Raw genomic sequence first — 12,500 nt, forward strand, 5'->3', positions numbered from 1 at the left:
AAATACAGAACAAAAACCAAGCTCAGTTTATAAATACAGAACAAAAACCAAGCTCAGTTTATAAATACAGTACCAGAACCAAGCTCAGTTTATAAATATAGTACCAGAACCAAGCTCAGTTTATAAATACAGTACCAGAAACAAGCTCAGTTTATAAATACAGTAACAGAACCAAGCTCAGTTTATAAATACAGTACCAAAACCAAGCTCAGTTTATAAATACAGTAACAGAACCAAGCTCAGTTTATAAATACAGTACCAGAACCAAGCTCAGTTTATTAATACAGTACCAGAACCAAGCTCAGTTTATAAATACAGAACAAAAACCAAGCTCAGTTTATAAATACAGTACCAGAAACAAGCTCAGTTTATAAATACAGTACCAGAACCAAGCTCAGTTTATTAATACAGTACCAGAACCAAGCTCAGTTTATAAATACAGAACAAAAACCAAGCTCAGTTTATAAATATAGTACCAGAACCAAGCTCAGTTTGTAAATACAGTACCAGAAACAAGCTCAGTTTATAAATACAGTAACAGAACCAAGCTCAGTTTATAAATACAGTACCAGAACCAAGCTCAGTTTATAAATACAGTACCAGAACCAAGCTCAGTTTATAAATACAGAACAAAAACCAAGCTCAGTTTATAAATACAGTACCAGAACCAAGCTCAGTTTATAAATACAGTACCAGAAACAAGCTCAGTTTATAAATACAGTACCAGAACCAAGCTCAGTTTATAAATACAGTACCAGAACCAAGCTCAGTTTATAAATACAGTACCAAAACCAAGCTCAGTTTATAAATACAGTACCAGAACCAAGCTCAGTTTATAAATACAGTACCAGAACCAAGCTCAGTTTATAAATACAATACCAGAAACAAGCTCAGTTTATAAATACAGTACCAGAAACAAGCTCAGTTTATAAATACAGTACCAAAACCAAGCTCAGTTTATAAATACAGTACCAGAACCAAGCTCAGTTTATAAATACAGTACCAGAACCAAGCTCAGTTTATAAATACAGTACCAAAACCAAGCTCAGTTTATAAATACAGTACCAGAACCAAGCTCAGTTTATAAATACAGTACCAGAACCAAGCTCAGTTTATAAATACAGTACCAGAACCAAGCTCAGTTTATAAATACAGTACCAGAACCAAGCTCAGTTTATAAATACAGTACCAGAACCAAGCTCAGTTTATAAATACAGTACCAGAACCAAGCTCAGTTTATAAATACAGAACAAAAACCAAGCTCAGTTTATAAATACAGAACAAAAACCAAGCTCAGTTTATAAATATAGTACCAGAACCAAGCTCAGTTTATAAATATAGTACCAGAAACAAGCTCAGTTTATAAATACAGTACCAGAACCAAGCTCAGTTTATAAATACAGAACAAAAACCAAGCTCAGTTTATAAATACAGAACAAAAACCAAGCTCAGTTTATAAATACAGTACCAGAACCAAGCTCAGTTTATAAATATAGTACCAGAACCAAGCTCAGTTTATAAATACAGTACCAGAAACAAGCTCAGTTTATAAATACAGTAACAGAACCAAGCTCAGTTTATAAATACAGTACCAGAACCAAGCTCAGTTTATTAATACAGTACCAGAACCAAGCTCAGTTTATAAATACAGAACAAAAACCAAGCTCAGTTTATAAATACAGTACCAGAAACAAGCTCAGTTTATAAATACAGTACCAGAACCAAGCTCAGTTTATTAATACAGTACCAGAACCAAGCTCAGTTTATAAATACAGAACAAAAACCAAGCTCAGTTTATAAATATAGTACCAGAACCAAGCTCAGTTTGTAAATACAGTACCAGAAACAAGCTCAGTTTATAAATACAGTAACAGAACCAAGCTCAGTTTATAAATACAGTACCAGAACCAAGCTCAGTTTATAAATACAGAACAAAAACCAAGCTCAGTTTATAAATACAGTACCAGAACCAAGCTCAGTTTATAAATACAGTACCAGAAACAAGCTCAGTTTATAAATACAGTACCAGAACCAAGCTCAGTTTATAAATACAGTACCAGAACCAAGCTCAGTTTATAAATACAGTACCAAAACCAAGCTCAGTTTATAAATACAGTACCAGAACCAAGCTCAGTTTATAAATACAGTACCAGAACCAAGCTCAGTTTATAAATACAATACCAGAAACAAGCTCAGTTTATAAATACAGTACCAGAAACAAGCTCAGTTTATAAATACAGTACCAAAACCAAGCTCAGTTTATAAATACAGTACCAGAACCAAGCTCAGTTTATAAATACAGTACCAGAACCAAGCTCAGTTTATAAATACAGTACCAAAACCAAGCTCAGTTTATAAATACAGTACCAGAACCAAGCTCAGTTTATAAATACAGTACCAGAACCAAGCTCAGTTTATAAATACAGTACCAGAACCAAGCTCAGTTTATAAATACAGTACCAGAACCAAGCTCAGTTTATAAATACAGTACCAGAACCAAGCTCAGTTTATAAATACAGTACCAGAACCAAGCTCAGTTTACAAATACAGAACAAAAACCAAGCTCAGTTTATAAATACAGTACCAGAAACAAGCTCAGTTTATAAATACAGTACCAAAACCAAGCTCAGTTTATAAATACAGTACCAGAACCAAGCTCAGTTTATAAATACAGTACCAGAACCAAGCTCAGTTTATAAATACAGTACCAGAACCAAGCTCAGTTTATAAATACAGTACCAGAAACAAGCTCAGTTTATAAATACAGTACCAGAAACAAGCTCAGTTTATAAATACAGTACCAGAACCAAGCTCAGTTTATAAATACAGTACCAGAACCAAGCTCAGTTTATAAATACAGTACCAGAACTAAGCTCAGTTTGTAAATACAGTACCAGAACCAAGCTCAGTTTGTAAATACAGTACCAGAACCAAGCTCAGTTTATAAATACAGTACCAGAACCAAGCTCAGTTTATAAATACAATACCAGAAACAAGCTCAGTTTATAAATACAGTACCAGAACCAAGCTCAGTTTATAAATACAGTACCAGAACAAGCTCAGTTTATAAATACAGTACCAGAACCAAGCTCAGTTTATAAATACAATACCAGAACCAAGCTCAGTTTATAAATACAGTACCAGAACCAAGCTCAGTTTATAAATACAGTACCAGAACCAAGCTCAGTTTATAAATACAGTACCAGAACCAAGCTCAGTTTATAAATACAGTACCAGAAACAAGCTCAGTTTATAAATACAGTACCAGAAACAAGCTCAGTTTGTAAATACAGTACCAGAACCAAGCTCAGTTTATAAATACAGTACCAGAAACAAGCTCAGTTTGTAAATACAGTACCAGAACCAAGCTCAGTTTGTAAATACAGTACCACAACCAAGCTCAGTTTATAAATACAGTCCCAGAACCAAGCTCAGTTTATAAATACAGTCCCAGGACCAAGCTCAGTATATAAATACAGTACCAGAACCAAGCTCAGTTTGTAAATACAGTACCAGAACCAAGCTCAGTTTGTAAATACAGTACCAGAACCAAGCTCAGTTTGTAAATACAGTACCAGAACCAAGCTCAGTTTGTAAATACAGTACCAGAACCAAGCTCAGTTTGTAAATACAGTACCAGAACCAAGCTCAGTTTGTAAATACAGTACCAGAACCAAGCTAAGTTTATAAATACAGTACCAGAACCAAGTACAGTTTATAAATACAGTACCAGACTCAAGCTCAGTTTATAAATACAGTACCAGAACCAAGCTCAGTTTATAAATACAGTACCAGAACCAAGCTCAGTTTATAAATACAGTACCAGAACCAAGCTCAGTTTATAAATACAGTACCAGAACCAAGCTCAGTTTATAAATACAGTACCAGAACCAAGCTCAGTTTATAAATACAGTACCATAACCAAGCTCAGTTTATATATACAGTACCAGAACCAAGCTCAGTTTATAAATACAGTACCAGAACCAAGCTCAGTTTATAAATACAGTACCATAACCAAGCTCAGTTTATAAATACAGTCCCAGAACCAAGCTCAGTTTATAAATACAGTCCCAGAACCAAGCTCAGTTTATAAATACAGTAACAGAACCAAGCTCAGTTTGTAAATACAGTACCAGAACCAAGCTCAGTTTATAAATACAGTACCAGAACCAAGCTCAGTTTATAAATACAGTACCAGAACCAAGCTCAGTTTGTAAATACAATACCAGAACCAAGCTCAGTTTATAAATACAGTCCCAGAACCAAGCTCAGTTTATAAATACAGTCCCAGAACCAAGCTCAGTTTATAAATACAGTCCCAGAACAAGCTCAGTTTGTAAATACAGTACCAGAACCAAGCTCAGTTTGTAAATACAGTACCAGAAACAAGCTCAGTTTATAAATACAGTAACAGAACCAAGCTCAGTTTATAAATACAGTACCAGAACCAAGCTCAGTTTATAAATACAGTACCAGAACCAAGCTCAGTTTATAAATACAGTACCATAACCAAGCTCAGTTTATATATACAGTACCAGAACCAAGCTCAGTTTATATATACAGTACCAGAACCAAGCTCAGTTTATAAATACAGTACCAGAACCAAGCTCAGTTTATAAATACAGTACCAGAACCAAGCTCAGTTTATAAATACAGTCCCAGGACCAAGCTCAGTATATAAATACAGTACCAGAACCAAGCTCAGTTTATAAATACAGTACCAGAACAAGCTCAGTTTATAAATACAGTACCAGAACCAAGCTCAGTTTATAAATACAGTACCATAACCAAGCTCAGTTTATAAATACAGTACCAGAAACAAGCTCAGTTTATAAATACAGTAACAGAACCAAGCTCAGTTTAGAAATACAGTACCAGAACCAAGCTCAGTTTATAAATACAGTACCAGAACCAAGCTCAGTTTATAAATACAGTACCATAACCAAGCTCAGTTTATATATACAGTACCAGAACCAAGCTCAGTTTATAAATACAGTACCAGAACCAAGCTCAGTTTATAAATACAGTACCATAACCAAGCTCAGTTTATAAATACAGTCCCAGAACCAAGCTCAGTTTATAAATACAGTCCCAGAACCAAGCTCAGTTTATAAATACAGTAACAGAACCAAGCTCAGTTTGTAAATACAGTACCAGAACCAAGCTCAGTTTATAGATACAGTACCAGAACCAAGCTCAGTTTATAAATACAGTACCAGAACCAAGCTCAGTTTGTAAATACAGTACCAGAACCAAGCTCAGTTTATAAATACAGTACCAGAACCAAGCTCAGTTTATAAATACAGTCCCAGAACCAAGCTCAGTTTATAAATACAGTCCCAGAACCAAGCTCAGTTTATAAATACAGTCCCAGAACCAAGCTCAGTTTATAAATACAGTCCTAGAACAAGCTCAGTTTATAAATACAGTACCAGAACCAAGCTCAGTTTGTAAATACAGTACCAGAACCAAGCTCAGTTTATAAATACAGTACCAGAAACAAGCTCAGTTTATAAATACAGTAACAGAACCAAGCTCAGTTTATAAATACAGTACCAGAACCAAGCTCAGTTTATAAATACAGTACCAGAACCAAGCTCAGTTTATAAATACAGTACCATAACCAAGCTCAGTTTATATATACAGTACCAGAACCAAGCTCAGTTTATAAATACAGTACCAGAACCAAGCTCAGTTTATAAATACAGTACCATAACCAAGCTCAGTTTATAAATACAGTCCCAGAACCAAGCTCAGTTTATAAATACAGTCCCAGAACCAAGCTCAGTTTATAAATACAGTAACAGAACCAAGCTCAGTTTGTAAATACAGTACCAGAACCAAGCTCAGTTTATAAATACAGTACCAGAACCAAGCTCAGTTTATAAATACAGTACCAGAACCAAGCTCAGTTTGTAAATACAGTACCAGAACCAAGCTCAGTTTATAAATACAGTACCAGAACCAAGCTCAGTTTATAAATACAGTCCCAGAACCAAGCTCAGTTTATAAATACAGTCCCAGAACCAAGCTCAGTTTATAAATACAGTCCCAGAACCAAGCTCAGTTTATAAATACAGTCCCAGAACAAGCTCAGTTTGTAAATACAGTACCAGAACCAAGCTCAGTTTGTAAATACAGTACCAGAACCAAGCTCAGTTTATAAATACAGTACCAGAAACAAGCTCAGTTTATAAATACAGTAACAGAACCAAGCTCAGTTTATAAATACAGTACCAGAACCAAGCTCAGTTTATAAATACAGTACCAGAACCAAGCTCAGTTTATAAATACAGTACCATAACCAAGCTCAGTTTATATATACAGTACCAGAACCAAGCTCAGTTTATAAATACAGTACCAGAACCAAGCTCAGTTTATAAATACAGTACCAGAACCAAGCTCAGTTTATAAATACAGTACCAGAAACAAGCTTAGTTTATAAATACAGTACCAGAACCAAGCTCAGTTTATAAATACAGTACCAGAACCAAACTCATCGAAAACATACAGCATCAAAACCAAGCTCAGATATATGAATATAACGCCAGAGTCAAGCACAGTACATAAATAGACTACAAGGAATACTACAAATACCAAATACAGCAGGAGAGCCAAACACGGTATATAAATATTACACCATCATTTTACCACCGAGAAGCTCTCGTTTTAGCAGCTTCCCGAATTAGTAACATCACTGCCAAGAGCCGGCGCGCTGCCCCCTAATACCACGTGTGTTATTAGTGTTGCATAAATGGTGTCCACTAAAACAGTGACATACAGACAGTATCTCCGAAATAGTAGATAATACCTCTAAAGTTCTGCTATACATAGAAGTGGGCTCAAAAAGTGCGTACATACTGTACAGTGCCACTGAAAATAGCAGCCAATGCATAACGTCCCAAAAAGTGAAGCAGCGAATGTGGATACAACTAGATTGGGTCGGAGTTCTGCTTTTCATCAGTCTGATGACTCTGACCCGTCAAGGAACCAGTAAACCTGACAGAAACTCACCCTGGTGATCTTATCTCGGGGATACAAACTAGACGCTGATAACAAATCTAACGCATGTCACGGTGCCTAAGTAGTGTGCCACACAAGGCCTAGGTAAATAACATACAATAGTAATACTACAATATAGTGCTGATATTATACCCTTATATAGCTCTGAAATAACACCACCATACAGTGCTCGAAATGCCAGAATACAGCACTTGAACAACACCACCATACACAACTCACATAATGTCACCATACAAAGAGCAAATAACACCCACATACACCTGTAGCAAAGCCAGGTAGGCTAATAATCTGTTTTGTGCTGCCAAAGTGAAGGGATAAGTAAAAGAACGCCTCCTCTATGCCCAAGCAGAAAAATCCTGGGGGTATAATTGGTCAGCTCGAATGAAACAATTTAGACCTGGGGATCGGGTCGCTGCGTTGGTGCCCACTGGGGAGAACAGGTTCCATACCCAGCGGCAGGGACCCTACAGGGTAATGGAAAAGGAGGGAGAGGTCAACTATTAAATGCACCGACCAAGGAAAAGGAAGGCCTTTTACATATATTATGGCAACCTACTAAAACCCTGGAAGGGTAAAAACTCACTCGAAATCCCTTGTTTGCCAATGTGGTGGGTATCAAAGTGGTAGAAACTTTGGCACCTTTCAAAAATCACAACTGCCGAAAATCGATACCCAAAAGTAGGGGCAAGTTCTTGGAGTTATTAGGTCACCCTTGTATTGACAAGCTTGAGCCTTACGTTCAGGTCACTTTAAAGCCCTGTAGGCTCTGTGTGTTTGCAGATGGTGCTCAGCCCCCGTCTTTTGTGGGGGGGTGAATAGCAAAGCTGGATAGGCTAGGGTTAAATCCCAGCTCTACAAGGTGATTAGGTACACCTGGCTAGCGCTGCATATAACCAGGCTAGGTGTTCACTTTAGTCAGTCAGCTGGGAGAAGCTGACCAGACTGGATGTGTCTTGGAGCTGAAGAGAAAGAGACAAGCCAGAATTCCTCTGAGAAGAATCTGCGTAGGCAGTATGACCAAACATAAAGTCCCAGAGGTTGCTATTGACAATAGCAGTTTTGCAGTTTTGTTTGACCAAACTGGGGCCAGCTCAACCGTATGAGTAGCCAAGGTCTATTTTGTTGAGTTAGCGCCTGGACAAAGCTAGAGATTTTGCACTTATGGTTTAGTTTTTCGGTGCTATGCAACCTGGGGAGGTAAAAGTCACGTTGCTTTGACAAAAGAATCCATAGCCTGTGTGAACACTGCCTAATGCTTAATCCCTACACACCATACACACTCCAAATAATATCAACATAATGAGCCCAATAAATACTACAGTGCTTAAATAACACCACCATACAGCGTAAATGCAGTAATATTACCAAAGAAAGAAAAATGTATACACTATACGAAGCCTAAAAAACCCCATCTAATAATACCTAAAAATTATCACCATACGGTACTGAAATAATACCAGAGTGCTGAATAGTTCATCTCTTAATTAATGGCACTGTATAAAGCCTAAATACTGCTATACAAAGGCCAAATAATACCACCATACACTGCAAATAATATCACCAAAATACTATAGTGCTTAAATAACACCACGATACACAGCTTAAATATTATAACCAAAGAAAGAAAAATGTATACACTATATGAAGCCTAAAAAATCTAATAATGCCTAAAAATTATCACCAAACAGTACTGAAATAACACCAGAGTGCTGAATAGTTCATCTCTTAATTAATAACACGGTATAAAGCCTAAATACTGCTATACAAAGGCCAAATAATACCACCATACACTGCAAATAATACCACCATACACTGCAAATAATACCACCATACACACTGAAAACAATATCAACATATCAAGCCCAATTAATACTGCAGTGCTTCAGTAACACTAAACATTGCTTAAGTAATTATACCATTTAAAGACCGGAGGTCTGATTCATTATTGCATTTGCACCAGTTTTGCGTTGATTTTTTGGTGTTTTGAACCTTTTTTTTGTTTACACCAAATTCATGTCATCATTTCTGCCTCTTTTGACGTCTATTTTATATATATTCGCGTCTGTTTTTTTTTTTCAATCCATCACTGTTGGCGTGGTTTAGAGCTTCCAGATGTTTTCGCCTTGTTCATAACTTGTGAATTTTTAAAAAGTCACATAATTTGTCGCAAACGTGCTCCGCCTGGAGTGTTTTTATGTGCAGCAGAATTTTTTTTTTATTTTTAGATGCAATTTTTGCAACACTTTCAAACACAAGCAACTTTTTGCTCTAAAAAAGCTGCAAAAATGGATAAAAACAGAAAAAAAGCCAATTTTTTTTAACTTTTGCAAAAGTGCTCCATCTTGATAAATTTGGCGCAAAAAATGACAACATATGCCACAACTTAAACCCTTCACCCCCCGGGCCATTTTCAGTTTTTTTCATTTTTGTTTTTCTTCCCCTTTTTCCCAGAGCCATAACTTTGTTATCATTCCGTCAATATGGCCACATGAGGGCTTGTTTTTTTTGCGGGACGAGTTGTACTTTTGAATGAGATCATTGGTTTTACAATTTAATGTACTGGATAATGGGAAAAAAATTCTATCTGCAGTGAAATTGCAAAATAAATGGAATTTCACAATTTTTTTTTAACCATGTTCACTAAATGCTAAAATCGAGCTTCCATTATGATTCTCCAGGTCATTACGAGTTCATAGACACCTAACATGTCTAGGTTATTTTTTATTTAATTTAAAAATTTGTTTTAAAAAAATTGCGCAACTTTCCGATACTAGTAGTGTCTCTACTTTTCGTGATCTGGTGCTGAGTGAGGGTTCATTTTTTTGCGCGCTGAGCTGACATTTTCATTAATACCATTTTGGTGCAGATATGATGTTTTGATCGCCCGTTATTACATTCTATTGCTTAATTGTTTTTATATAATGATAGATCGGGAGATTCTGAACGCGGCGATACCAAATATGTGTAGTTTGATTTTTTTGTATTGTTTTATTTTCAATGGGGGGAGGGTGATTTAAACTTTTATATTTTTAAATTGTTTTTAATATTTTTTTACACTTTTTACTTACTTCAGTAGTCTCTATGGGAGACGAGAAGCTGTGACCATCCTGCACTATGCATAGGATTTGAGCCCTGCTATACAGTATATAGCAGAAATGCTCATCTGCTTTGAACGCCGGCCACAGGGTGGCGCTCATAGCAGAGCGGCAATGACAACCACAGGGGTCTCCTGCAGACCCCCGGTTGTCATGCTAACCCATTGGTGCCCCGCGATCATGTGACAGGGGCGCCGATGGGCAGAGTTAATGATGCGCTTCCGGCACGATCACGTAAAATTCCGCTGTCAGAGATGTTAACAGCCGCGGGTGGATCAGCTGCAGCCCGGGCTTCCTCTTCATGATCGATTTGTCCGTAGGCGGGAACAGTGATATCAGCGCTGATTGGGCGCCGTCGTCACGTGTCACAACAACCACATGAGAGCCCCGGGAAGAGCAAATGCGGAAACGGCACCGGTACAGGATTATTTTATCGGGGCCGAACATTTCGATCAAGAAGGGCTTATCCTAGTAGTGGAGAAACAGAAGGTTCTAGATCCTGAAACACGAAGCAGCAGTCGTGATTTCAGTCAGTCATTCCTCACTTGTCATGGTGATATAATAAGTTCTGTATTAGTTTCTATAGAAAATAATATCACCATTCATAGAGTAAATATAACCACTATACATACAGTAAAATAAATAATACAGCCCTACAGAGAGTAAATCAAAACACCATGCACAAAATAAATAATACTACAATAAATAGAATAAATAATTTAACTAGACAGAGGATAAATAATACCACCATACGGAGAGTAAATCAAAACACTATGCATAAAATAGATAATACTACCAGAAATAGAATAAATAATTCCACTAGACAGAGGATAAATAATACCACCATACATAAAATAAATAATAGCACTATACATAAAATAATACCACCATACAGTGAGTAAATAATACCACTATACATAAAATAAATAATACTGACCTACATAGAGCAAATCAAAACACTATGCATAAAATAAATAATAATACCATAAATAGAATAAATAATTCCACTAGACAGAGGATAAATAATACCACCATACATAAAATAAATAATAGCACTATACATAAAATAATAGCACCATACAGAGAGTAAATAATACCACTATACATAAAATAAATAATACTACCATAAATAGAATAAATAATTCCACTAGACAGAGGATAAATAATACCACCATACATAAAATAAATAATACCGCCCTACGGAGAGTAAATCAAAACACTATGCATAAAATAGATAGAATAAATAATTCCACTAGACAGAGGACAAATAATACTACCATACATAAAATAAATAATAGCACTATACATAAAATAATACCACCATACAGAGAGTAAATAAAACCAATACACATGAAATAAATAATACCGCCATGTATAAAATAATTACATCCTAGAGACTAAATAATAGCACCATACAAAAATTAAATAATACCGCCCTACAGAGAGTAAATCAAAACACTATGCATAAAATAGATAATACTACCAGAAATAGAATAAATAATTCCACTAGACAGAGGACAAATAATACCACTATGCATAAAATAAATACTGCCATATATAGAATAAATAATACCGCTATACAGAGACATATCCCTGGTATCCATGATAATACTCTGCAGTCCTACAGGCGATCTGCCCTTATCGGAGGCCCAGAACCTTCTCTGGAGCAGACACCCCCTATAATGCCCCAGTTTATGCCATACGTGCCGTTTTATGACGTTTTGTGACCTTCGTACCACTGTGGTTGAAACTCTACAACCTGGAGGCTCCGTATCCTGCATCACATTGCAGCAGGTATAGTGATATAACGACACGTCCTCTGTGATTTACATAGGACTGCAGGTAAATCTCGCTGCTCACTGACTGATCACCGTGCACTACATTACACCTTCATAGAGGACAACGACAAATCCAAATCTGCTACATGTGAAGAAGATCCATCCTGTGCAATGAAACATTGCTGTGACCTCCTTACTGACGGTTTCCTTACCTGTGAGCAGCAGCACACACAGGAGCGTGCTGAGGGCAGTGGCAGGAGCGGGCAGCATGCTGCCACATCGCTGGGAGGCACTGAGCGCAGTACGAGGGGCTCTCCGTCAGCCCAGATCTATACAGATAAGATAGGAAGTGGTTTGTGAGAACATTGTCAGCAGCTACACGACGTTACTGAGACATTTATCTGGGGCGGATCTGCTCAATAGTTTGTGCAATGATTCCAACAGGGGAAGCGAAAACTGTCATCGTATCTCCGAGATTGTGGTGACTGTCACATGCTCCCTTGTGCATCACGAGTCAGTTGTCTACTTGGCACAGAAGGAGGTCACGTCATGGCCGCGGGGTCGCGGGTGGCCCAACTTGTCCTACCGATCAGGGACGTCCTAC

General features: G+C 36.9%; 1 protein-coding gene across 2 annotated transcripts in view; it reads right to left on the minus strand.

The window, feature by feature from the left end:
• The window catches only part of LOC138672499 (uncharacterized), a 101,462-nt gene extending 89,196 nt beyond the window's left edge, over positions 1-12,266 (minus strand). The window contains exon 1 of one of the 2 annotated variants that reach the window (XM_069760524.1): positions 12,109-12,266. In XM_069760524.1, coding sequence (XP_069616625.1) covers positions 12,109-12,166 — 58 coding nt within the window. In that variant the 5' untranslated portion in view covers positions 12,167-12,266. Of the gene's footprint in view, positions 1-11,691; positions 11,783-12,108 lie in introns of those variants that run through there. The other variant, XM_069760525.1, reaches the window with a different exon arrangement.
• Between the last annotated feature and the right edge of the window lie 234 nt (positions 12,267-12,500).

This window comes from Ranitomeya imitator, chromosome 3 (genome assembly GCF_032444005.1).
Source record: "Ranitomeya imitator isolate aRanImi1 chromosome 3, aRanImi1.pri, whole genome shotgun sequence".
Lineage (NCBI taxonomy): Eukaryota > Metazoa > Chordata > Amphibia > Anura > Dendrobatidae > Ranitomeya > Ranitomeya imitator.